Raw genomic sequence first — 22,652 nt, forward strand, 5'->3', positions numbered from 1 at the left:
TATAGAATACACTGAAAGGAGACTACTCTTTAATCTATACCAGAAGGAAACAGCTGTTATACGATTTGGCGAAACTGAGGAAGAAGCACGCATAAGAAAAGGAGTAAGGCAGGGTTGTACTCTCTCACCTAGCATATTCAATGCATACATCCAGGAGGCAATTAACATAATAAGAGAGAAAATACATTTGGGTATAAAGATAAATGGCAGGAAAATCGATATGCTACGGTTCGCAGACGATATAGCAGTCATAGCTGAAAATGAAGAAGATTTGCAAAGGATGCTAAGGTGTATGGAAGAAACTCTGCTCAATGAACTGAGCATGAAAATAAATACGAAAAAGACCAAAGTTCTCGTATGCAGCAGGAGCAATAATATTACGACAAGAATACATCTGCAAAATAACCAAGAAATAAAGCAAGTAGAAGAGTTCGCATACTTGGGAAGCATAGTAAGTAAGGATGGCAGAAGTAAAAAAGAAATAGTAAAGCGAATATGCCAAGCTAAGATAGCATTTAACAAAAAGAGAGGACTTTTTACTTCAAAAAATATTAGCATACGTACCAGAATATATCTCCTGAAGACATACGTATGGAGTATAATGCTGTATGGCAGTGAGACGTGGACGATTGCCAAAGAAGAGCGAAGAAGAATAGAAGCTTTCGAGATGTGGTGTTTCAGAAGAATGCTCAAAATAAGTTGGACGGGCATGGTAACAAACGAGGAAGTATTAGAAAGAATGTCCGAGAGAAGAACTTTATGGAGCAGTATCAAGAAAAGGAGAAATGAATGGATTGGACATGTATTGAGACATGGTGGGTTGCTAGGATTGATTATAGAAGGCTGCGTGGAAGGAAAAAATGCTAGGGGAAGACCACGAATGGAATATATGCAACAAATAATAGAGGACCAAGGATGTACTTCTTATGAAGAGACAAAGAGGAAAGCAAGTAACAGGGAAGAGTGGAGAATTGCTACAAACCAATCTCAGGATTGAATACTGAAGAAAAAAAGATTTATAATGTCTTTACCTACCATTTGGTATATTTTTTTTATAAATTTAACCCTTTAACAGCCCACAGGGGGGGATTCAAAATGACAACTTTTTCACAAAAAATTAACTGTTTCAACTAAACTTTTGAAAGTGTTTCGAAAATACTGACATTTTTATATATATCTTAAATTAAAGCTTATGTAATATACTTTGATATTAAAAAAAAAAATTTTGGACTTTATTTTGTCTTCATGGTGAAAATAGCTACCGTATTTAAAAATATGCTATTTTTGTGTTAAAATTCTTGGTTTTGTATTTTATTTTATTATAAGGAGATTACACTGATTTTCATAAATATTATATCAATATAATTGACCTAGTATAAAAAATTAAACATATTTAAATTTTTTTGTTTCTTTTAAGTCGAGAAAAATAACTTTAAAATTTGAACTAGCTAAATTTCCATATTTATTAAGTGACAAATGAGACGTATGGTTTCTGAGACGGTAACACTTGGATTTTTCATGCCTGTGGCACTGAATTTTTTCTTAATTCTTTTTGAGTTAGAAAAAAATTTTTAACTCATTTGATTTTTATCTCATTTAAATTCAATAACTTCAATAAATATCAATGATCCCATTACTGTAGTCTCCTTTCATGAGAAGAAATTCATTATAAATATTATTTTACTATGTGGTTTTTTTTTTGTTGCTATCATTTATTTTCTCAGCTCTCACTTGACCTACTTTTTTGACAAATTTTTTTTTTTTTTAATTAAACACTGTCTATAGATTTGCATCGAAGCGTTTTTTATGATAGTAATTTTAATCACTGTCAGATATCATCTATACTGAACTCAACTATGCCACGACCTCACTGTGCCGCGACCCCACTTTGCTGGGTTTTTTTAAGTTAAGATATTTTGTTAGTTCAAAAATAATTATAAATCATATGTCTTTTTATAATTCAGTATATATTATATACTTACTAATAAAAAAGCTTTTTTATTTATGATGATTTATTGCTATTTTTTTTAGTCATACATAGCTTGCTACGGCTGATTTATAAAAAATTTATATTTTAAAGCTACAATAAATACATAAATGTCTTAGTTAGTAAAAATTTTTATATCATCACAATATATATAAATATGAAATAATATTTGATTGAAAAATTTCTATTAAATATAAAACTTTTAAAACATGAAAATTCTTTTGTTACCCCGACAATAAAAATCTACAAAAAAAAAAAGATTTCAATTAAATCTATTTATAAAGATTTATAAAAAAAAAAACAATAATAAGGGTTTCAATTTATAAGTAAAAAAATTTACAGTTTAAACATTAAAATAGTATTACAATTATTGTAATACATAATTAATTTGTTTAGATATTACAACAATATAAAAATTATAACACATTTAAACATTTTATTTAAAATTATTAGTCAGAAATCAAAATCACACTTTTATTTATATTTGTTATACAAATTTAATAAAGTCATAGAGTTATTTTTTTAGATAAAATCTTTGAAGTTATTACCGTTAATTTCTTAAAAAGTATATAAATAACTTTCAATAGTATTTCAATCTAGTTTTTGTTTTTTATTTTAATATTAATTTTTAGATAAATAAATTTTTTTAAATAAACGATCAGTATTTGAATGTGGAAGAATAGTACGCTAAAACCAAAGTTTAATAAGTTCTCAATAAAAGCACGGGTAAAATACATATACCATGGATTATATTTTTAGTATGTATATATTATCACGGTAGCTTCTTAGTGTGTAAATGTTTCTATACAGAGTGATTAGTTCATCAAAAACCACTCCATTTCTTGCAAAATAAATCCAATACTGGAAAAATATCTTACTTGTGTAATTGTAGAAATTATGTAATTTGAAAATGACTGGTCGGTAATAATTTTTGGACCAGTATTTCAGAAGTTGTTAACAATTTAAAGTTTTGACTATAGATGAGGAGTAAATGCTACTATTTTTATAACTAATCATTTCCCAGTTTTACTCTTCGTCCCGCCTATGTTTAAAATTAAGAATAACATCCAAAAGTTGTCACGACTAGTAATTTTCCTATTTTATAAGCTAGTTAAATGTGTATGTCATCATTTTAAAAAAAAATCACTATCAAAAAAAAACGCTTCGATGCAAATCTTTAGATAGTGTTTAATTTTAAAAAATTGGTGGATTATTCCAAAAGCTTCATAAACTGCTAGTTCCTTATTAATATCCTGATTAAGACAAAGTATGTCGAATAAAAAAGAGATTATTAGAAAATAGTATTTCCCATAAAAAAATTATATTGATCAATACACTTTTCAATAAGTTATAGCATTATAATGTTAAAAATGTAAAAAATAAAATTGAGAATTTTCACACAATAATAGCATTTGGTAGCCATTTTCACCTTGAAGATAAAATAAAGTCCGAAATTTTTTTTTTCCATGATAAAGTATATTACATTAGCTTTAATTTAAGATATATATAAAAGTGTCAGACTTTCCGGAACACTTTCAAAATTTAAGTTGAAAAAGTCAATTTTTTGTGAAAAAGTTGTCATTTTGAATCCCCCCCTGTAGGCAGGTAAAAAGTCAGATTTATAAAAAAAATATACCAAATGATAGGTAAAGACATCATGCATCTACAAAAAAAAGAATTATATTGATCCATACATCTTTCGAGAAGTTATAGCATTATAAAGTTAAAAATATAAAAAAGAATTTTTTTACAAAAATCGTATTTTTTTTATTAAGTTTAATGTCTGTTTTCACCATGAAGATAAAATAAAGTCCGAAATTTTTTTTTACCATTATAAAGTATATTACATTAGCTTTAATTTAAGATATATATAAAAGTGTCAGACCTTCCGGAACACTTTCAAAAGTTACGTTGAAAAAGTTCTACTTTCTATATGCATTTTTATGTTTTGAATCCCCCCTGTATTTAGGGAAATGGTCCGATTTAAAAAAACAGTATGTCGAATGAAAGATCTATATAAATACTACTTCTCATAAAAAAATTGTAATGATTCATACATTTTTCAAAAAGTTATAGCATAATAAAGTTAAAAATGGAAAATACAAAATCGAAAATTTTCACACAAAAATAGCATTCGGTAGCCATTTTCACCATGAAGATAAGATAAAGTCCGAAATTTTTTTTTTTCATGATAAAGCATATTACATTAGCTTTAATTTAAGATATATATAAAAGTGTCAGACCTTCCGGAACATTTTCAAAATTTAAGTTAAAAAAATTAATTTTTTGTGAAAAAGTTGTCATTTTAAATCCCCCCTTGTGGGCAGGTTAAGGGTTAAATTTATGAAAAAAATATACCAAATGAAAGGTAATGATATTATGCATCTATATAAAAAAGAATTATATTGATATGTTCATTTTTGAAAAAGTTATGGCACTTTTAAGTAAAAAAAATTGAAAAAATTTCGAAAATTAGCGATTTTTAAAATTGTAATTTTTTTGGAGGTTTCCCCCTTTTACGGGGAACGAGGGAATTTTTTTCAATTTTTAAGGGTAATGTCTTCGACTAGATACGATTTGTGATCTTTTGACGTATCATTGAAAGAAATCGGTTCGGTCAGAGCTGAGAAAAAGTGGTAACAGAAAAAAAAAAAAAAAAAAAAACACATCTTAGTAAAACCAATACCTTCTCAGCTTCGCATCGAAGCTAATAAAGGTGATAACCCTATAAGTTATAAGGGATGATCCTAAAAAGTAATTATTAGTTGATAAATCAAGAATTTTATGTAACTGTAAATGAAAAATTATTATTCTAATATTGTATTTATTTTGGGAGTAATCGAGTGGTTTCTAATAAACTGTCACTGTATACATGCGTACCACAGTTATCTACTCTAGTAGAAAACCATATTAATCTTGGTATCAAGATGGATTTATGAATGAATTCACCTTAGTTCGTATGAAAAACACTAATTAAGCTCGTGATGAAAACATGTTCATATGTCTGGCGACACTGGTCCATTTGCCCGTTCATTAACGGAATGTTGTTTTTCTTCTAGTTCAAATATTTTTCCTTCCATGTTGTTCTGGTAGATTCTAGAAAATTCTTCACCTCAGATTAGATATTATGTCTCGTAAGTGTGTGTTAGTATATGTGTGTTAAAGACAGTAAATTATTTTTACGTATGTTGTGCGCTGCTATTCTAAGGATAATTTTTGTTATTTCGAAAATTATTTATGTTTCATACTATTTTTAACTATTTATTTATTTAGAAATAATTATTATAAATTTTTGTTTTGTTAGTATAATTTTTACACCAACCGCTTAAGTTATTATAACTAATATTTTAAGTAAGTTATTTTATTATTAATTTAAATTCAGTTTTTAATGTTCAATTATATTTTATATGAATTAGTGAATAAAATTAAATTTAAATACATACTAAAAACAAATATTCGATTTTCACCTAAAATCTTTTGCTGTCAAAATGATAAAAAATACGATTTCCATTGTCTATTTGATTCATTTGTCAACATGCTTGCATTTATATGTAAGCATGGACATATATGGTAGTGTTTCTAGACAAAATAATATATTATTATTCAATTTTATATTCTAGATTATTAATAGACGAAGGTTTTTATTAATTGTTAATGTCATTGTTTTTAATGTAATATTATTTTAACTGATCAAGTCTAATAGTTTTGTCAGTTTCTTTTATTTTCAGAACATTTTTTTAAGGAAATCAACAAAATTCTAATATTTAATGTAAAATTTTATAATCGACATAAAATTTTTTTTCACTGAATTTTGAGTATTTTATATTATCATAATTTTGATTATTTGATCAAGTCTATTGCTGAGATTCACCCTGCTTCAGATTTAAGTTTATTTCTTTTGAAATAAATTCTAAAATGGTTTTTTTCTAACTAATTATTGATTTTATTTTGTTGGTGTATTTAGTTGATTAATAATTAATAACTGTATTGTTAATAATAATTAACAATTTTAAAATTGTCTATTAAAAACAAAAAATTTAGTACAGAATTCTTTTATCATGAACCCTGTATTAGAAAAAAAAATCTTGATAATTTAAGTTTTGATACAAAGTTAAAAAGATTCATTATACTATTTTTATTTTTTATTTCTTTTAGTTATATACATTTCTCAATTTATCAGTCATGAATTATTTTTATAGTTTACCTTTATATATTATAAAAGTACTAAATTTATTTTTTCAATTGACAACATATATGTTCAACTAGTTTTTTTAAGGTAATTATCTAATTAATAATGATCATTGATAAATTAAGAAAAACAAATAACTAAATGATATAAAAAAAAAATTAATAATCATCAAAATTATGTTCTATTTTTTTTATTAAATGAGTGGTTCATGATGAAAAATTCACCTGTACTTATATATTTATGATTAAAATATTATAAAAGCAATTAGTAGGATGTAGAGTTTCATAGTAAAAGTCTGTATTTAATATTCTATTATTCACTTATAACAATATATTTAAAAACAATTATGATTTTTACATTTTTATTGTAATTTAAATATTTCAATTTTAGCATATGATGGGAAAAGACTATTATCAAATACTTGGAGTATCCAAAAATGCTGCAGATGATGAAATAAAAAAGGCATACCGGAAATTAGCATTAAAATATCATCCAGATAAAAATAAATCTGCTGGTGCTGAAGAGAAATTTAAAGAAGTTGCTGAAGCTTATGAAGTTCTTAGTGATAAAAAGAAACGAGATATCTATGATAAATATGGAGAAGATGGTCTTAAAGGTAGTGCAGGTGGTCAAGGAAATCCTGGTGGTGGCAACTTTTCATATACTTTTCATGGTGATCCAAGAGCTACATTTGCCCAATTTTTTGGTTCATCAAATCCGTTTGGAAATATTTTCGGTGGTGGTTCAATGTTTGATGATGATATGGATTTTGATGATGGTTTTATACGAATGGGTCATGGTGGAGCACCCGGTTTGGGGGGTGCATTTCGATCACAATCATTCAATGTTCATGGCTCTCCAATGGGGCGCTCTAAAGAAAAAGTACAAGATCCAGCTATTGAACATGACCTTTATGTATCATTAGAAGACATTATGAGGGGATGTACGAAAAAAATGAAAATATCAAGACGAGTGTTACAAGCTGATGGGACTTCCAGAAAAGAAGATAAAGTTCTAACTATTAATGTTAAACCTGGTTGGAAAGCAGGTACCAAAATCACTTTTCAAAAAGAGGGTGATCAAGGAATGAGTAAAATACCAGCAGACATAGTATTTATTATAAGAGATAAACCTCATCCATTGTTTAAACGAGAAGGAAATGATGTTAGATATACTGCATCTATATCTCTTAAACAAGTATGAATTTTATTTTATAAATTAACATATTATTAGTTATTAAAAATAATTATTTTTATCTGTAGGCACTCTGTGGTACAGAAATAGTAGTTCCTACGTTATCAGATAAAAAAATTCCCCTCAATCTTAAATCTGAAGTAATAAAACCAACAACAGTAAAACGGTTGCAAGGTCATGGTCTTCCATTTCCTAAAGAACCATCACGACGAGGAGATTTATTAGTATCATTCGATATTAAATTTCCTGAAGTTTTATCACCAGCTGTAAGAGATATTTTATATGATACGCTACCATAAGTAAATTGTATGTTTTTACATGCTTATAGACCTTATACTATGGTCAAAAGAAATTTTGTAATACATTAAATATATGTTTATGTAAATACCTATATATATTTTGTATAAATATATATACAAGTATACAATTTTATACTTTCAATATATTTATATATTGTATTCTGTATAAGTTCTATACTGCATGTTTTTTATTTTGTTCTTTATTCTAACTTCTCTATTTACTGAGATAATTACAAAATAGACAATTTAGGTTAATTATGTTAAATATGTATATAATTTAACATTATTTTTTGTTAATACATGAACAATAATTGGGTTTTACATGAATGAAGTAGTTATTTAAAATAAATAACTTGGAACGTTGTATAATACGAGCCAAGAAATCTATTTAAAGGTACTGAGTAATATATTAATAGATAATTTCTTACATAAGCTTAGAAATTATTATTTCTTGTAACACATTTCTAAGCAGTCATGGTATTTTTATCTACTCTGTATTAAATATTAACAATGAAAATGTTTAACATATCTTAAGTCAATATTTACAGATTAATGTTTTACTAACTTATTTTTATTAAATAAAGATTTTAATATTGTTTTTACCTAATTCATTTTTTAATAACTGGATGAAAATTTTTTTTTTTAATCTATTACTTAATAAATTGATTCAAGTTTTCAAAGTTTACTAGTATAAATAAAACTGAAAACATGTTATATTACCAAGTATTAATGTAATTTTAATTGCTTTAAAACCGTATTAATGGCTCTTTATAATAATAATTATAGGAGTGTTACTAGTTATTTTTATATAAAAAGAAATATTTACATTTTTTACATATAACTGTATTAATCTTAGCACAATTGATTAATATCAGGCTCAGTTAGGAGATGCACCTTAATAACAAATAATTTTTAAAAATGTCAGAAAACAAGCATTTCTTTAAGAATTACTTTTTTTTACATTCGTTAGATTTTTATATTAGTTCATCAATATTCCTTGGTTACATTACTAGCTTATTATATCTTTAATAATTCAATGTGTGTATCATGTCCCAATAAAAATTGGGATTATCTCCATTTACATTTTTTTGTTTTATTGTATTTTGTTAGCATTTACACTACAAATATATTAAAAAAAAACAGTACGAGTACTGTCAGTTTCATAAATGACATACCAAACAATTTAATACATTTTTAAGATTATGTAAAAAAATCATTAAGTTTCCATATATTCAAATCAATCTAGTTAAAGCACATTTAAATAAGCTCTCTTTTCACAATAGTAGTCAACATTTGTTTTTTTTATAGAACAAATAAAAAAATTAGTGAATTATGCAAAATAGTAAGATAATTAAGGAAAAGTCACTGATTTGTTAATAGTTGCACACTAAAAAAAACTATCAATTTGCTTTCTATAAATAATGTATAAATAAATATTACCTAAAAATTCAATTGAATGTCGACACACATTGAATAATTTAACTAAATTTTTCAATATGTAATTAAAAAAGTATTAAATATTGAAAAAGGAAATAAAAATACAACTATTAATTTAATATAATCCATATTTATTTGTCATCAATTACAAAATAAAATCTGAAAAGAAAAAAAACAACTAAGTAAAAATTATATTATATTTTAATAAAAAATTAGGAGCAAAATTTAAGACGTCAAAAAAAAATACTCAGAAATTTCATACATTAATAACATAAATGTATGTTAGCTTTGATTTATAGTTGATAATTTCTATTGTCAAGAATTTTGGAGAATATAACAATCAAAACAAAATGTTGGGGATCAACATAAATTAAAACAAGTTCAATAATATTTTGGTTAAGATCCTATGCATGTAAAATTTAAGTCCTCAGAAATTTAAAACAATATTAAAATTTTTAAATTATTTTACCCTTGAAAATAAGTGTAGAGAAACAAAAACATTAAAAAAAAAAAAAAAAGTTGAAATTCAACTAATTTGATTAAAAAAAAAAAAACAACTAAGAATACAGAAAAAAACATAATTTTAAATAATATAATGAAAATTTAGTGTGATTCTTTTTTTGAGGTTTTCTCCTCAATAGCGAATATTCCACTCAAAAGTAGTTGTATAACAAAAAATATGTGTAATTCAAAAATTTAAACAATATTAATCATTAAATAATTTTTTTCAATTAAAGTTATAAATAAATACTAAATCAACATATAAATTAATTAAATAGATAGAATGATCAACTTAAGAATAACTACTGAGAGTGGTGGATGGGATGCTAACCCCTACCAGATAACTACTGAACTCAAATCCTTATTATTAAATATATTCAGGACTTGAGGTCAGTAGAACATATATACTTACTACAATTATTCTTCAGGGATGGTAACAGAACCATCATCAATTGCTTCAATAATATCATGTGGAGGTTTACCATCAACTGTGCACCCAACACTCTAAAATAATTAATAAAATAAATAACATATATTAAAATAACTCAATATATAAGATTATGGAATCTTATATACTAAATATATTAATAAAATAAGAATTTTTTTCAATACCTGAGCTGAACCTAAAATTTCTTTGACAGTTCCAGCTAATGTTCTAGCCATAGACCTAGACCTCATCGTTCTACCAATATTAATTATCTCATCCATAGTGACATTCCCATTGTGTTTCACTAAAATATAAATGAAAATTTTATACATAAAAAAGCCATTCAAATTTGAATTATTTGAAAACTTTTAACACAATGAACATTATATAAAATAAAATAATGTACGAGTCCGCAAAACCAAACAATAACACTAAGTAGTTCTGGGTGAAGCAACTCTTAACAATGTTAATTTACGACATGTTGTTAAAATCATGTTAGTAATTTTTTAAAACATGAGGAACAATTGTCGATGTAGAATTAAAAACAAGCAACATAATGTAATAATACATCAAGTCAATACCAATACATACCATTTTTGACCTTCTTTCTATCACGAGGTGGTTCTTTCAAAGCTTTAATTACTAAAGATGATGCTGATGGTACTACAGAAATTGTAGCTACCCTGTTTTGAATAGTAAGTTTTACAGTAATTTTCAAACCTTTCCAATCAGAGGTAGCTTTGGCAATATCATCACCCACTTTCTTTGGAGACTGAAATGCAAATCATAAATTTAATATAAGTTTATTTAAAATAAAATATATTATAAATTATAAACAAATTGAATCCAAAAGTCTGTGAACAAGAACTTACCAAACCCAAAGGACCAATTTTAGGAGCAAGTGAAGATGTCGCACCAACTTCTCCACCAACACATCTCATAAATACTAAAGAATAATAAATAAGATGTGATTTTATACAGTTATATAATGAAAATATGATTATATATATATATAAAAAAAGAGGATATAACATATTTATCTATTTTACAAAATAAAGAATGTTGAAAATTAATTAACTGAACTATCCTCTAATATAAAGAATATTAATATTCTATAGGCGTAGTGGACATTCCAGATGCTGTTAAGCTTTATCTGCTTCTGTAAGTTGTTGAATGGGTTAACATACAAGAAGTAAATGAAAAACCACAGAACTTAATAATCCCTAGGATACACATCTGAACTTCAAAAAAATTGGTAGGTATTAACTAACATAATGGTTAAATTAAAACATATTATGCTAGAATCTGAATGTAAATTCCATTTATATTCATATAATTTCTTTGATGAAAACTAGGAAAACATTAAAAAACATTTTCAGTTCTTTCATAACGGACTCAGTTATTAATAAATTCAAATGTATTTCAACTGGTTTTAATGCTTTTCATACAATTAAAATTAAGAATAAAACAACAATTTTTGGGCAATAATAATATTAAGTTTTACAGTTATACTTTAATGAAAATAATTATTTTTTCGAAATGCAAGGAGAAATTAAAGCTATAAGTTATTAAATAACAACATTATGTGAATTTATAAGAATAAAAATTGAAAAGTTGTATAATGAATATTTTTTACAAATAGATTTAACGAAATAAATTAATAATGATTACGAAGATTTAAATAAACATGTAATGGTAGTATAGTGATTGATTAAATACATATTGAAAATATCTTAATGAAAAACTATATAGCCTATAGGTTAACTTGTGACACGTGTTAAGTAGAACCCAAAGGAAATATTAAAAAACAACAAAAATGTCATTACCTTCTTTAACTTCATTTGGATCAAACTTGGGCGGCATTTTGATTTTAAAATAAACGCTTACAAAATAAAATTAACTTTAATAAAAATATAAAATAAATTTAACAAATTTATTGACGAACATGCAATATTAAAATCGAGTCCGATGGCAAAATGACCATACTTATAAAATGAGGTTGTTTGTGGATGAGAGTCAAACCGGTGATGACAGATGTACGATCAGTGTTGTAAATAATACAATATTTAAATTGTAACAATAATGTAATATCATAACATAATTAGTAAAAAAAATACAGCTAAAAAGTGTAGTTGCTTTACTTATTATTTTTAATATACATTTTTAAATTGAGCTAGTAAATATTTGTTGAAATATATTTTATTTATTTTTACCTTTTTTAAGAATGGTCATACTGAGTAAAAGACGCTTCATTATCAGTATTCATTGATCACATTGTTATCACAAGCATTCGCAAGTCTATCGAGGTAGTAGAAATTCGGTTTACCCAACACCGATGCCGAACAATTCGTGAAAACGTGAACTGAGTTAAATAACTTTATTTTGCTGAAATTTTAACTTTTACGTGATTTTTATGTTTTCAATTAAAAAACAATTGATCTTCTGATAGATCTATTACGATTTATTAACTTCAAATTTTAAGTTAATTCTTTTATCCTAATACATTTTGATTCTAGAACTATTATTTTTATAAACATTGGATCGTCATATTTGTGTTAACATTTAAATTGAATTGTTGTAATTTTTAAACCAATTCGATAGTTTTTTTACTGCTGGTGCCGTTCAAGGTTAGTAAATTTAATATTATCGTATGAACTTATTTTTGAAACGAATGAGCCAATAAAATATGCATACTTAGATAACATTGTTATCTAAATATGAATATTAAAAGCTTAAAGTATGCAAATATAGCATATATGCTAATATACAAAAATCCATTTTTCAGTGACAATATGGGAAAGAAAAGTTCAAAAGTTAAGAATTTATCTAAGTCTAAGACAAAATTGCAAAAACAAAAAATCAAATCTCATAAAAAAAATAAAAGTATTTCCAAACTTAAACATAAGTCAAAGCAAATTTCTGAGAGTCAAGATATTCCTTATAAACCAGAAGCACCTCTTACCAATTACTTAAATTACAAATCAAATTATTTTGCTGTTAGGTACATATTTGAATGTGGTAAGATTTTTTTTTTAGATTTATATTTTTTTATAAAAAACAATATGTAAAATATAATTTTTTATTAAAAATTGTATTACTTAGGAATTAAATTGGGTCTAAAACATCTAACCATATGTTCTGCTGCTGTATATTTTCACAAATTTTATAAGTACGCTGAGAAAACAGCATATGACAATTATGTAAGTAATAGCTTTTCATAGATAGCAGATTTATCAATCTTAAAATATCTATAATACACCAAAATAGAATTCTTTTTTCAATGATATCTTATTTTTAAACTTCAGTTAAACTACAACTAATAAATGGTGATAAATGTCAGATGTTTGTGATTTTACCCGATATAGTGTATTGTAGATAATTTTAATTGTTACACTTTAAAAGGTCCACTCGTGCATTTAATTAGTGTTTTTCACATCGTTCACGTAAATTATTTAGTTTATCTTTGTTTTACAGATTTTTGTACCTATATTATAAATGTATAAAAATGTAAAAGTTTTAAGACTTGTTTATATAATGCATAAACTTATTGTCTGATGGTTTTTCTGTTAATTGGAGAATAAGGAATACAAAATATTTATTACAGTTAATATTGTTTCATTACCAATCATTTTGTCATATTTGATCTGCATTACATAATTATATTACAAAAGTTATGCTTAGAGATATAAAAACGTAAGTGTGATTATTATTAATACTGAATATTCTATGGGGAGTATTTGTACTAATTTTTTCAGTCTTATAGTTTGTGATATTTCTTCATTCATACATAAAATTGGAATAATTTGCTTTTTCAAGTAATTTTTTTACATGAAAAAATGATTTATATATGAAATTTTAAAAGGTATATTAGGTAACTATAAATGTTTAATTGGTATACTATATTTAAACATAAAAGTTTGGTGAGCATAAGTTTATAGTGTTTCATTTTTATACAAGTAAAAATATATTGATAAAAGTTAATTTAAGCTTCAAAATGTAAAAATTGTTATATAAATAGGTACTATTTATCAAATGTTTTTGATGGCATATCAATTATGTTTATTAAAGGACATTTATATATATATATTTGTATAATTTGTAATTGTCTTATGAACTATGAGTTAAAGTTACAAATTTATCTGCACATGGTTCACATAAGCTTTAGTTTTGTCTTGATCAAGTTTTAATTTTACTATGAAATTTTGTTATCAGTTTAAAAAATAATTAAAAATTTTTAACTTATTTTAATTTTTCTTCCTTGTTTAATATAAAGTTTCAAGAATTATACTACATACTCATACCAATTATGACATAAGACTGAAACAACCTATTTCATCAATTTTTTTTCATTGAATTTGATTGATATTATATATTTATATGTTATATATTATATAAACAGCATACCTAGCACAATTTATAATGCATCGAGCCTTGGTGTGCAAGCACTGGGGTTAGATTTTGTTACGCCTGGATATGTATGTTTTCCCCGTCCTCTCTGGCACAAGTAATAGCTTTTAAAGACAACATGAAACACGATAAAAATAATAGTAAAAAAAATAATATGTATTAAAGAAATATTTATATATTTTACACACAATTGTTTTGTATAAAACTATCAGTTTTCAAATGACTGTTTTGATCTATGTATTTTGTATTTTCTTGCACTAACAATTTATAAAGATTGAAAAACTAGTTTCATTTGACATAAAAATGTATTGTTAAGTTTCGTTTTTTAGTTTGTAATGTATATTATATTGTTTTTATAATCAAAAAAAAAATTTCAACAGTCTATTGCCAGTGCTACATTATATTTGGCCAGTAAATTACAAGATGAAGCCATCAAGCTCCGAGATTTGATTAATGTGTCTTATCATACATTGCACAGAAATGCATCTCCATTACCATTAGCAGAAGATTATTGGTATTTCAGAGATTCAATTGTTCAAGCTGAAATGCTTATTATACGTTTATTACAGTTTGATACCACATTTAATCATCCTCACCATGTAAGTAATTCTTAGTGAATTTACTAAATTAACATTTTGACTTTTTAATTAATTAGACAAATTTAAAAATGTTTTGTTCAAATTTTTTGATTGTTCAAACTATAAAAAAGGTACTTTTTTGAGATCCTTATATTATTTTCTAATTGTTAATTTAAATAAGTTAAACATTTTCTTCTTCTTGGCTTTTACAGGCCTTTAAGGCTCACTGCTGCAACAACATATTTTCTCCATTCTTCAGTGTTTCTTACATTCAGAAGTTTCAAATCTTCTTGTACTCTATCCATCTTTGCTTAGGTTATCCTCTAGGACTTTTAGTGTAGGGTCTCCATTTAATTTTTGATCTAATCATTACTTCCAACCTCCATACATCTCGAAAATATCATATACTTTGTTTTAGACTCATTTATCTTAGACTAGTTTTATACCTTCACTTAGTAAGATACTAGTTGTATTTCTGAGTTCATTTTCTGTTTCGACTTTAAAGACTATATCATTAGCAAAAGTTAATTCATTATTATTGTCCATTTTTATTCTTTTGGCTTGGATTAGTACATTTCGCATAACTGATTTTAATGCAATATTAAATAGAGTTGGTGATAGAGTGTCTCCCTATCTGAGTTTTGTTGTCACTGGAAACTCATTTAATATCTGTCTTTAAAAACTTACTTCACTTTTAAAGCCATATTTACATGCTTTGACACGACTTACGGGTGTGTCAGCTTTTATCGTTCTAACTAATCTGACTAACTTTGCTGGTAACCCATTTGATGCATAAAATTCCATAGTATTTCTCTATTAATCAAATTGTATGCTGCTTTGTAATCTATGAATATAAGGCGCACATTTTAAATTAAATTAACAAAAAATGTAGTGAAAAATTCAACTTTTTTTTACATAATATCTTTACTCAACTTCAAATTCCTTGTAGGGCATGTATTAGTCATATCATATTAGACTCAAATTTTACACCATTTGTTTTTATAACCATTAAAAAAAAAATTAATAGAATAAAAATAATGAAATTTAAAGTTTGATTTTTAAGAACTGCACTAATAACTACGAAGTTATCTGTTTGTCATGAACCATCACTCAGTTACTCATAAAATAATTACAATATTAAAAAAGAAAATAGTTTTTTTTTTTAGTTACAAATATTTCTTGATTTATCATCTATTAATTATTTTTTTAATTCATCCTTTAAACTTTATTAAGGTGTCATGTTTTATTTATTTTTAATGAAAATATACATAACTTATAAATTAGAAAATTATCTAATTAAGAAAATGACTGGTCAATAACAATTTTTGGATCAGTACTTAAGATTTTATGACAATTTTAAAATATAGACTTCGAAAGGTATCATTTCTAGGCCACACTCTCCTCTCATCTGGTATAAAAACATTAATAATTTCAAGTATGATTCATAAGTTGTTATTAACTTTTTATTTTCTACAATATTAGTTAAATACATATTTTGCCATTTAAATAGTTGACAATCCTATAAATTAAAAAAGAATGATGCTAAAAAGTAATTAGTAGCTGATAAATCAAAAAATATTTCTTGTTAATAAAAACCAAAAAAATTGTTTTGAATATTGTATTTATTTTGTGCATAATTTAGTAGTAGTTTATGATAAATGGATCATCTTGTAGTTATTAGTGCAGTTCTTAAAAATCAAACTTTAAATTTCACTATTTATATCTTGAAAATAGTTTTAATGATTATAAAAATGAGTTGAGTTTACCAGTATATGCTATTTTAGTTTCAAAATAAATTGATATTTTACATTTTTTTTTTTAAAGTAGTTATTTTGATTTTTTCAGTACTTTTTGCATTATGTTCAAACTCTTAGACCACTCTTTTATTCAAAACATGAGAAAGACATGGTTATGTTCAAGCAAGCTTATAATTTTTTACATGTAAGTTTAATATTTTACTAATTATTTTATATTAACAGAATTTTGATGTATATATTTTTTTATATCTTTAAGGATTTCTACCATAATAGTGATTTACTTCTCTATAAACCACAGCACATTGCTATTGCATGTTTGGAGTTAGCAATCAAAGTTTATGGAATGCCCTGTCCTATTATTGATCATGATAAGCAACCTTGGTATCAAGTAAGTTAACTATTAAGTTAAGTGGTATGCAGTAAAAGTCATAATATATTAATTATAAGTTAAACATTCACTTATAATTTTTTTTTTTTGATAGAGATTATTATATTTTTGAATAATATGTATCAGATTTTTAATTATTAATACATGTATTATTTCTCAAGGCTCTTTTAATTTACCAATCAAATTTTTTTTAATTTACAACTTTGGCTGCTATGACCATTAGATTCACTTTTAACTAAGAACTATTATTTACAATTTAATTGAATGTAATATATATATATATATATACCAGGTGTGCTCCTAATTAATTGCCGGTTTATTTGTAAAGAAAACACATTAATTGTAAAAAATCTTTTATATTTATTTTATTCAAAATATTTCCCATCGCTTTCTATACATTTCTCCCATCTCTCGGGCAATTTGTGGATACCACGCCAGTAGAAATGACTCTCTTTGGTGATGAAAAACTCGGTGAGCCATTTTCGTAAATTTTCGAATGATTCGAAACGCTGCTCAGAGAGAGCGTGACCCAACGATGCAAAAAGGTGGTAATCAGACGGGGCCAGGTCTGGTGAGTACGCCGCATGATCAAGTACTTCCCACTGCAACTTTTCCAATGTGTCGCGCACGACTTTTGATTTATGCGATGGTGCATTATCATGGAGCAAAATCACCTTTTTCTGCCTCGCATGATATTCAGGCCGGTTTTCTTCAATTGCTCGTTTCAAGTCTGTTAATTGTTGTTGGTAGCGAATGGCGTTAACAGTTTCGCCGGGTTTTAGCAGTTCAAAATAGATCACACCGGTCTGGTCCCACCACACACACAACATGGCCTTCCGACCGAAACGATTTGGCCGTGCCGTCGATGTCGTTGCTTCACCTGGACTGACCCACGATTTTTGGCGTTTAGGATTCTCCAAATAGATCCATTTTTCATCCNATTGTTTTATTTTTATACTTTGTCAGAGTTGTGTTTTTTAAGAATTTTGTGTTGTCTTCTGGATCTGGTACTAAAATTGATTTCAGATGTGTTGATATGTTTTAGGTTTTACATTCTTCAGCATGTTTCCTATATTCTATAAGCGTGTATTTTTAATAGTAATCCTTACTCTGCATGTTTCATAAATAAGTGGTTCTTTTTCTTCTATAAGGTGGCAATGAGTTAATTTCGTATGATATATCCGAAGTCTCTGTGTCACAGTGATATGTTTTCTTAATAACTTTTTGTTTTCTTTAATTTTGGATTGTTTTCTATCCAATCTTCTTTTTTTTCCTCGCCATTATCTCAACTACTTTGATTCTGCCACCCTTATCCTAAACTTCCACTTAATACAATCTCCCACATCTTCTACGCTCACATCAGCCATCCTCATATCACATTCAATAACATCTCTCCATCTCGTTTTTCCTCTACCTCTTCTTCCTTCAATATTCATTTCTATAACTGTTCTTACAGCTTCCGATTCTTCTATCATCATAACATGACCAAACCGACTAAGTCTATTTCCTCTCATCTTATCCACGATTGACGCTACACCTATACTCCCTCTTATATGCTCGTTCCTTATTCTATCTTTTCTAGTCATTCGACTCATCCATCTAAGCATTCTCATCACTGCTACACTCATTCTCTGCTCTACTTTTTTATCAACCACCCAACACTCTGAACCATACATCATAGTTGGCTTCACTACAGTCTTGTAGAATTTACCTTTCAGCTTCATTAGAATTCTTTTATATAATAAGACGCCAGACGCTTCTCTCCATTTCAACCATCCAAACTTAATTCTGTGTCTTACATCCTCGTCAATACCACCACTCTTTTGCACAACTGACCCTAAATACTTAAAACTCTCCATCTCTCTAATCACGTCCTCATCTATTGTCACTGACTTTCTCATTTCACCTATTTCGTGTTCTTCTTTGTCAAACTCGTACTCTATATACTCTGTCTTTCTTCTACTTATTCTTAAACCCTTTTCTTCAAAAGCTGATATCCACATCTTTAGCGTTTGATTAATTTCCTCCCTATTAACACTATAACATCAGCAAACAACATACATCATGGCACTTCTCTTTGTATTTCTCTAGTAATTTCATCCATCAATATAGAGAATAAGTAAGGGATTAAAGCAGAACCTTGGTGCAGTCCTACTTTTACCCGAAAACCATCTGTTACTCCTCCTACGCTTTTTACCCTGGTACAAGTGCCATCATACATTTCTTCTATTATATTAATGTAACTTTTCGGGGCTCTTTTTTTCATTAATGCCTACTTTAAAAACTCTTTCGGTACTCTATCATACGCTTTCTCCAAATCTATAAATTCCATACACAGTCCTTTCTTCTTTTACCTATACTTTTCTATTAGTTGTCTTACACAAAATAATGGTTCCATCACTGACTTTCCTGGTTCTATGTTACTGATGTTTTTTCACTTATTATTTTGTCTCAAATATTCATACTATGACTCATAAGCTTTATTCCTCTTTAATTTCGACTCTCCTATTTGTCCCTTATAAATATCGACATCACAATACTATTTTTCCATTCTTTTCGAATTTTCCTTTTCAATAGGATTTCATTAAAAAGATCCATGTACCTTATGTTAACACCGCCTAATATTTGCCATACTTCTTCTGGCACTTTATCTGGTTATACTGCTTTATTCTTTTTTATTGATGTCACAGCCTCCCATACCTCTTTCTCACTAATTAAATCTACTAGTCCCTCGTACCATAATATATCCTCTAATGTCTTTCTTAGATATATGCCTTTATAATTTCCACACTCCTGTATGTCACCTTTACCTTTATATATCGGCACCATAATACTATTCCTCCTTTCATTTGGAATTTTTCCTTCTTGTAAGATTTTATTTAAAAGTTCCTTCAACCACCTTATGCCAACACCGCCTAATATTTTCCATACTTCATCTGGTCCTACTGCTTTATTCTTTTTCATTGATGTCACAGCCTCCCTTACCTTTTTTTCACTAATTAAATCTACCAGTCCTTCATTCCAGGAGACATCCTCTAAAGTCTCTTTTGGGTACTTCTCATTCTACCATACTTTGAATTGATTTTTCTTACTTTCTATGATTTTTTGAACGTCCTCATCCCACCACCAGGTTTCCTTGTTTTCTGGCATTCTACTTCTACTCTCACCAACAATCTCCTTTGCAGTATTCTTTACACAACTAGCAAATCTATTCCACGCTTCATTTATGTCTTCCTCGACATTCCACACCGTCCTCTCTTTTATCGTCTTTACAAACTCTTTTTCATTTTCCCCTTTCAATTTCCACCATCGGATCTTCGATTTTTCCCCTGTATTTATTCTATTTTTGTTTATTCTCTTTTCGATACACCACAACTCCATTACCATCACTCTATCTTGTGTAGTTATACTCTCGTCTGGTATAACTTTACAATCATATACTCGCTTTACGCTCTCTTTCTTCCACATAAAATAAGCAATCTGTGATCTATTCCTCCCACCCTTATGTTATATAATGTTCTTCCCTCTTTTTAAAATAAGTATTAACTAGTGATGGAAAATATCGAATAGTATCTATCGAACTATTCGATAGTTACACATATATTCGAATAGTTTTTAAAATATTTGATAGCTTATGATAAAAATAAAATATTCGGTGGTATAAACACAATTCGAACACAATTTACAAACGTAAAATTTTAAAACGCGCTGTCCTCTTTATCGGTGTTATGCCTTTGCAAGACAAAAGAGCAGGTAATGCTAGACTAAGAACAGTATACAAGGTATTAAGTGTAAAATAAGACTTTAGTATTTACGAAATTTCTGTTGCGCATAGAACAAACCTTTCCGATAAAACTGAAAATATATCATTAGTCATAGTTTTTTAAAACTATTGAATACTTTTCTATAGTTTAAAATATTCGAAAATGCCCATCACTACTATTAATCATAGCAAGATCATACGATACTGCAAAATCCAGGATTCTTTCTCCAGCCTCATTCTTCCCGCTAAAACCATACTCTCCATGTACTCTTTCAAATCCTCTCCACTTATTACCTCCATATCTATTCATATCTCCACCTATCACCACATCCTCATTGCCAGGTACCCACCACTTGCATCACATCATCCATCTCTCTCCAAAACACTTCCTTGTTTATTTCATCACATCCTACTTGTGGTGCTTATTACATTCAGCACTTTTTCCTTGAATATCAATTTTATTTTGTTTTCTATCCAATGATTTGCTCATAAGATGTCTTTCGTTTACTTCTCATTTAATGTCTGTGTAACTTGATGTGTTGATTGTTTGTGTATTGGTTATTTTTAGAAAGTTCATTGCTTCTTCATTTCCATATATGTTGCAGTATCGGGGAATCCATATAAAGAGATTTTAAAATTCTTTCTCTTAAGTGTAAATATATCTGAACTCTTTGATACGTTGTTAAGATTTCTAAGTGAATTAAATATACTGAAATTTACATTGTTTTTGTAGACTTTTTATTTTTAACAATGTATTCTACTGTTATGTCTGAATTATTGCTAATAATTTTTGTTTGATTTAGATGCTTTTGTTTAAAATAGTGTTGCGTTTTTAAGCTATAGCATATTTAAGTTAATTTCATTACTATCCGATTATTTTTTGGTTATTATAATTAATTAATATATTATATTATGTTATAATATATTATGTTTAATATTTTTTAGTTTTTTAAATTAATAATATTTTTAATATAGTTTTAATTTTACTTAATCAATTAGCCACAAGTGATCAATTTTTATTATATAAGATTAATGTGTATAATTTTTCTTTTCAATAATTAAAAGTTTCGCTATCATTATGATTAGAGTGAATTTATATGCATTTCTACATTTTTTTATTCCAAACACATCATCAGCCAGTACAAATTTATAATCATAGACTTTAAAACTTAGTAAAGTAATCTAAATAAGTTAATAGTATTAAAGGGAAGTATGTAGTCTATTTCTTCTAAAACAAATAAATATTTCTACGCTGCTGTATATTCCAACAACAAATTTGCACATATTTGAGTCCTTTTAAAATGGTTCAAACAAACTATTGGTTTACACAGTATATAATTTTTTTTTATTTATCACAAGTAATAAATAAAGCATTGATCGCCTACATTTGTCAGCATTTAAATAAATAATATGTAACTCTTTAGTAATATCATATATATTTTTAGGCATTAATTGATGATTTGGATAAGGACAAATTATGGAGTGTAATGGTTTCAATTATGGACACTTATGATCTCCAAGTATGCACTGATTGAAATCATAATATTATTAAATGTATTTCATGTTTGTAAATTGTTTTAATATTATTAATAATTCTTATAAGAAAAATAAATAAAGATTATAAAAAATTTCGACAAAACAGTTGTTTAATCCTACCCATTTATAAAACTTATGTAAAATCATACTTTAAAATAAATTAATAAACTTAATATATTAAGAACCATG

At 26.6% G+C, this 22,652-nt stretch overlaps 4 protein-coding genes across 6 annotated transcripts in view; 3 read left to right on the forward strand and 1 right to left on the reverse strand.

The window, feature by feature from the left end:
* LOC126905915 (leptin receptor gene-related protein) overlaps positions 1-22,652 on the forward strand; it is a 92,934-nt gene that overhangs the window by 62,241 nt on the left and 8,041 nt on the right. Inside the window, exon 1 of one of the 3 annotated variants that reach the window (XM_050686096.1) lies at positions 12,763-12,766. The exons of the other annotated variants lie outside the window; for them this stretch is intronic. The gene's annotated coding sequence lies outside the window, so the exon portion shown is untranslated. Of the gene's footprint in view, positions 1-12,762; positions 12,767-22,652 lie in introns of those variants that run through there. 3 annotated transcript variants of the gene reach the window in all.
* On the forward strand, positions 5,154-9,663 carry LOC126905844 (dnaJ protein homolog 1-like). The gene is made up of 3 exons (XM_050685944.1): positions 5,154-5,338; positions 6,567-7,373; positions 7,439-9,663. The coding sequence occupies exons 2-3, from the start codon at positions 6,570-6,572 to the stop codon at positions 7,667-7,669; spliced, it is 1,035 nt and encodes a 344-aa protein (XP_050541901.1). The 5' UTR covers positions 5,154-5,338; positions 6,567-6,569; the 3' UTR covers positions 7,670-9,663.
* Positions 9,217-12,032, reverse strand: LOC126905907 (60S ribosomal protein L12). The gene is made up of 6 exons (XM_050686046.1): positions 11,861-12,032; positions 10,907-10,980; positions 10,626-10,806; positions 10,220-10,338; positions 10,020-10,111; positions 9,217-9,265 (listed from the first exon to the last, which is right to left on the reverse strand). The coding sequence occupies exons 1-5, from the start codon at positions 11,895-11,897 to the stop codon at positions 10,025-10,027; spliced, it is 498 nt and encodes a 165-aa protein (XP_050542003.1). The 5' UTR covers positions 11,898-12,032; the 3' UTR covers positions 9,217-9,265; positions 10,020-10,024.
* Positions 12,327-22,650, forward strand: LOC126905867 (cyclin-Q). The gene is made up of 7 exons (XM_050685991.1): positions 12,327-12,661; positions 12,820-13,052; positions 13,137-13,234; positions 14,822-15,040; positions 16,865-16,960; positions 17,033-17,164; positions 22,373-22,650. The coding sequence occupies exons 2-7, from the start codon at positions 12,827-12,829 to the stop codon at positions 22,460-22,462; spliced, it is 861 nt and encodes a 286-aa protein (XP_050541948.1). The 5' UTR covers positions 12,327-12,661; positions 12,820-12,826; the 3' UTR covers positions 22,463-22,650.

This window comes from Daktulosphaira vitifoliae, unplaced genomic scaffold (assembly GCF_025091365.1).
Source record: "Daktulosphaira vitifoliae isolate Bord-2020 unplaced genomic scaffold, ASM2509136v1 Scaffold_1, whole genome shotgun sequence".
NCBI classification, from domain to species: Eukaryota; Metazoa; Arthropoda; class Insecta; order Hemiptera; family Phylloxeridae; genus Daktulosphaira; species Daktulosphaira vitifoliae.

Bases quoted from the DNA above. Each gene is read 5' to 3' on its own strand.
- LOC126905844 (XM_050685944.1), top strand. From the start codon at position 6,570: ATGATGGGAAAAGACTATTATCAAATACTTGGAGTATCCAAAAATGCT. The intron at 7,374-7,438 runs GTATGAATTTTA...TTTTATCTGTAG, and splicing joins CATCTATATCTCTTAAACAA to GCACTCTGTGGTACAGAAAT.
- LOC126905907 (XM_050686046.1), bottom strand. From the start codon at position 11,897: ATGCCGCCCAAGTTTGATCCAAATGAAGTTAAAGAAG. The intron at 10,339-10,625 runs GTATGTATTGGT...TTTATATTTTAG, and splicing joins TAGAAAGAAGGTCAAAAATG to TGAAACACAATGGGAATGTC. The intron at 10,112-10,219 runs GTATTGAAAAAA...TAATTATTTTAG, and splicing joins AAATTTTAGGTTCAGCTCAG to AGTGTTGGGTGCACAGTTGA.
- LOC126905867 (XM_050685991.1), top strand. From the start codon at position 12,827: ATGGGAAAGAAAAGTTCAAAAGTTAAGAATTTATCTAAGTCTAAGACA. The intron at 16,961-17,032 runs GTAAGTTTAATA...TATATCTTTAAG, and splicing joins AAGCTTATAATTTTTTACAT to GATTTCTACCATAATAGTGA. The intron at 17,165-22,372 runs GTAAGTTAACTA...ATATATTTTTAG, and splicing joins ATAAGCAACCTTGGTATCAA to GCATTAATTGATGATTTGGA.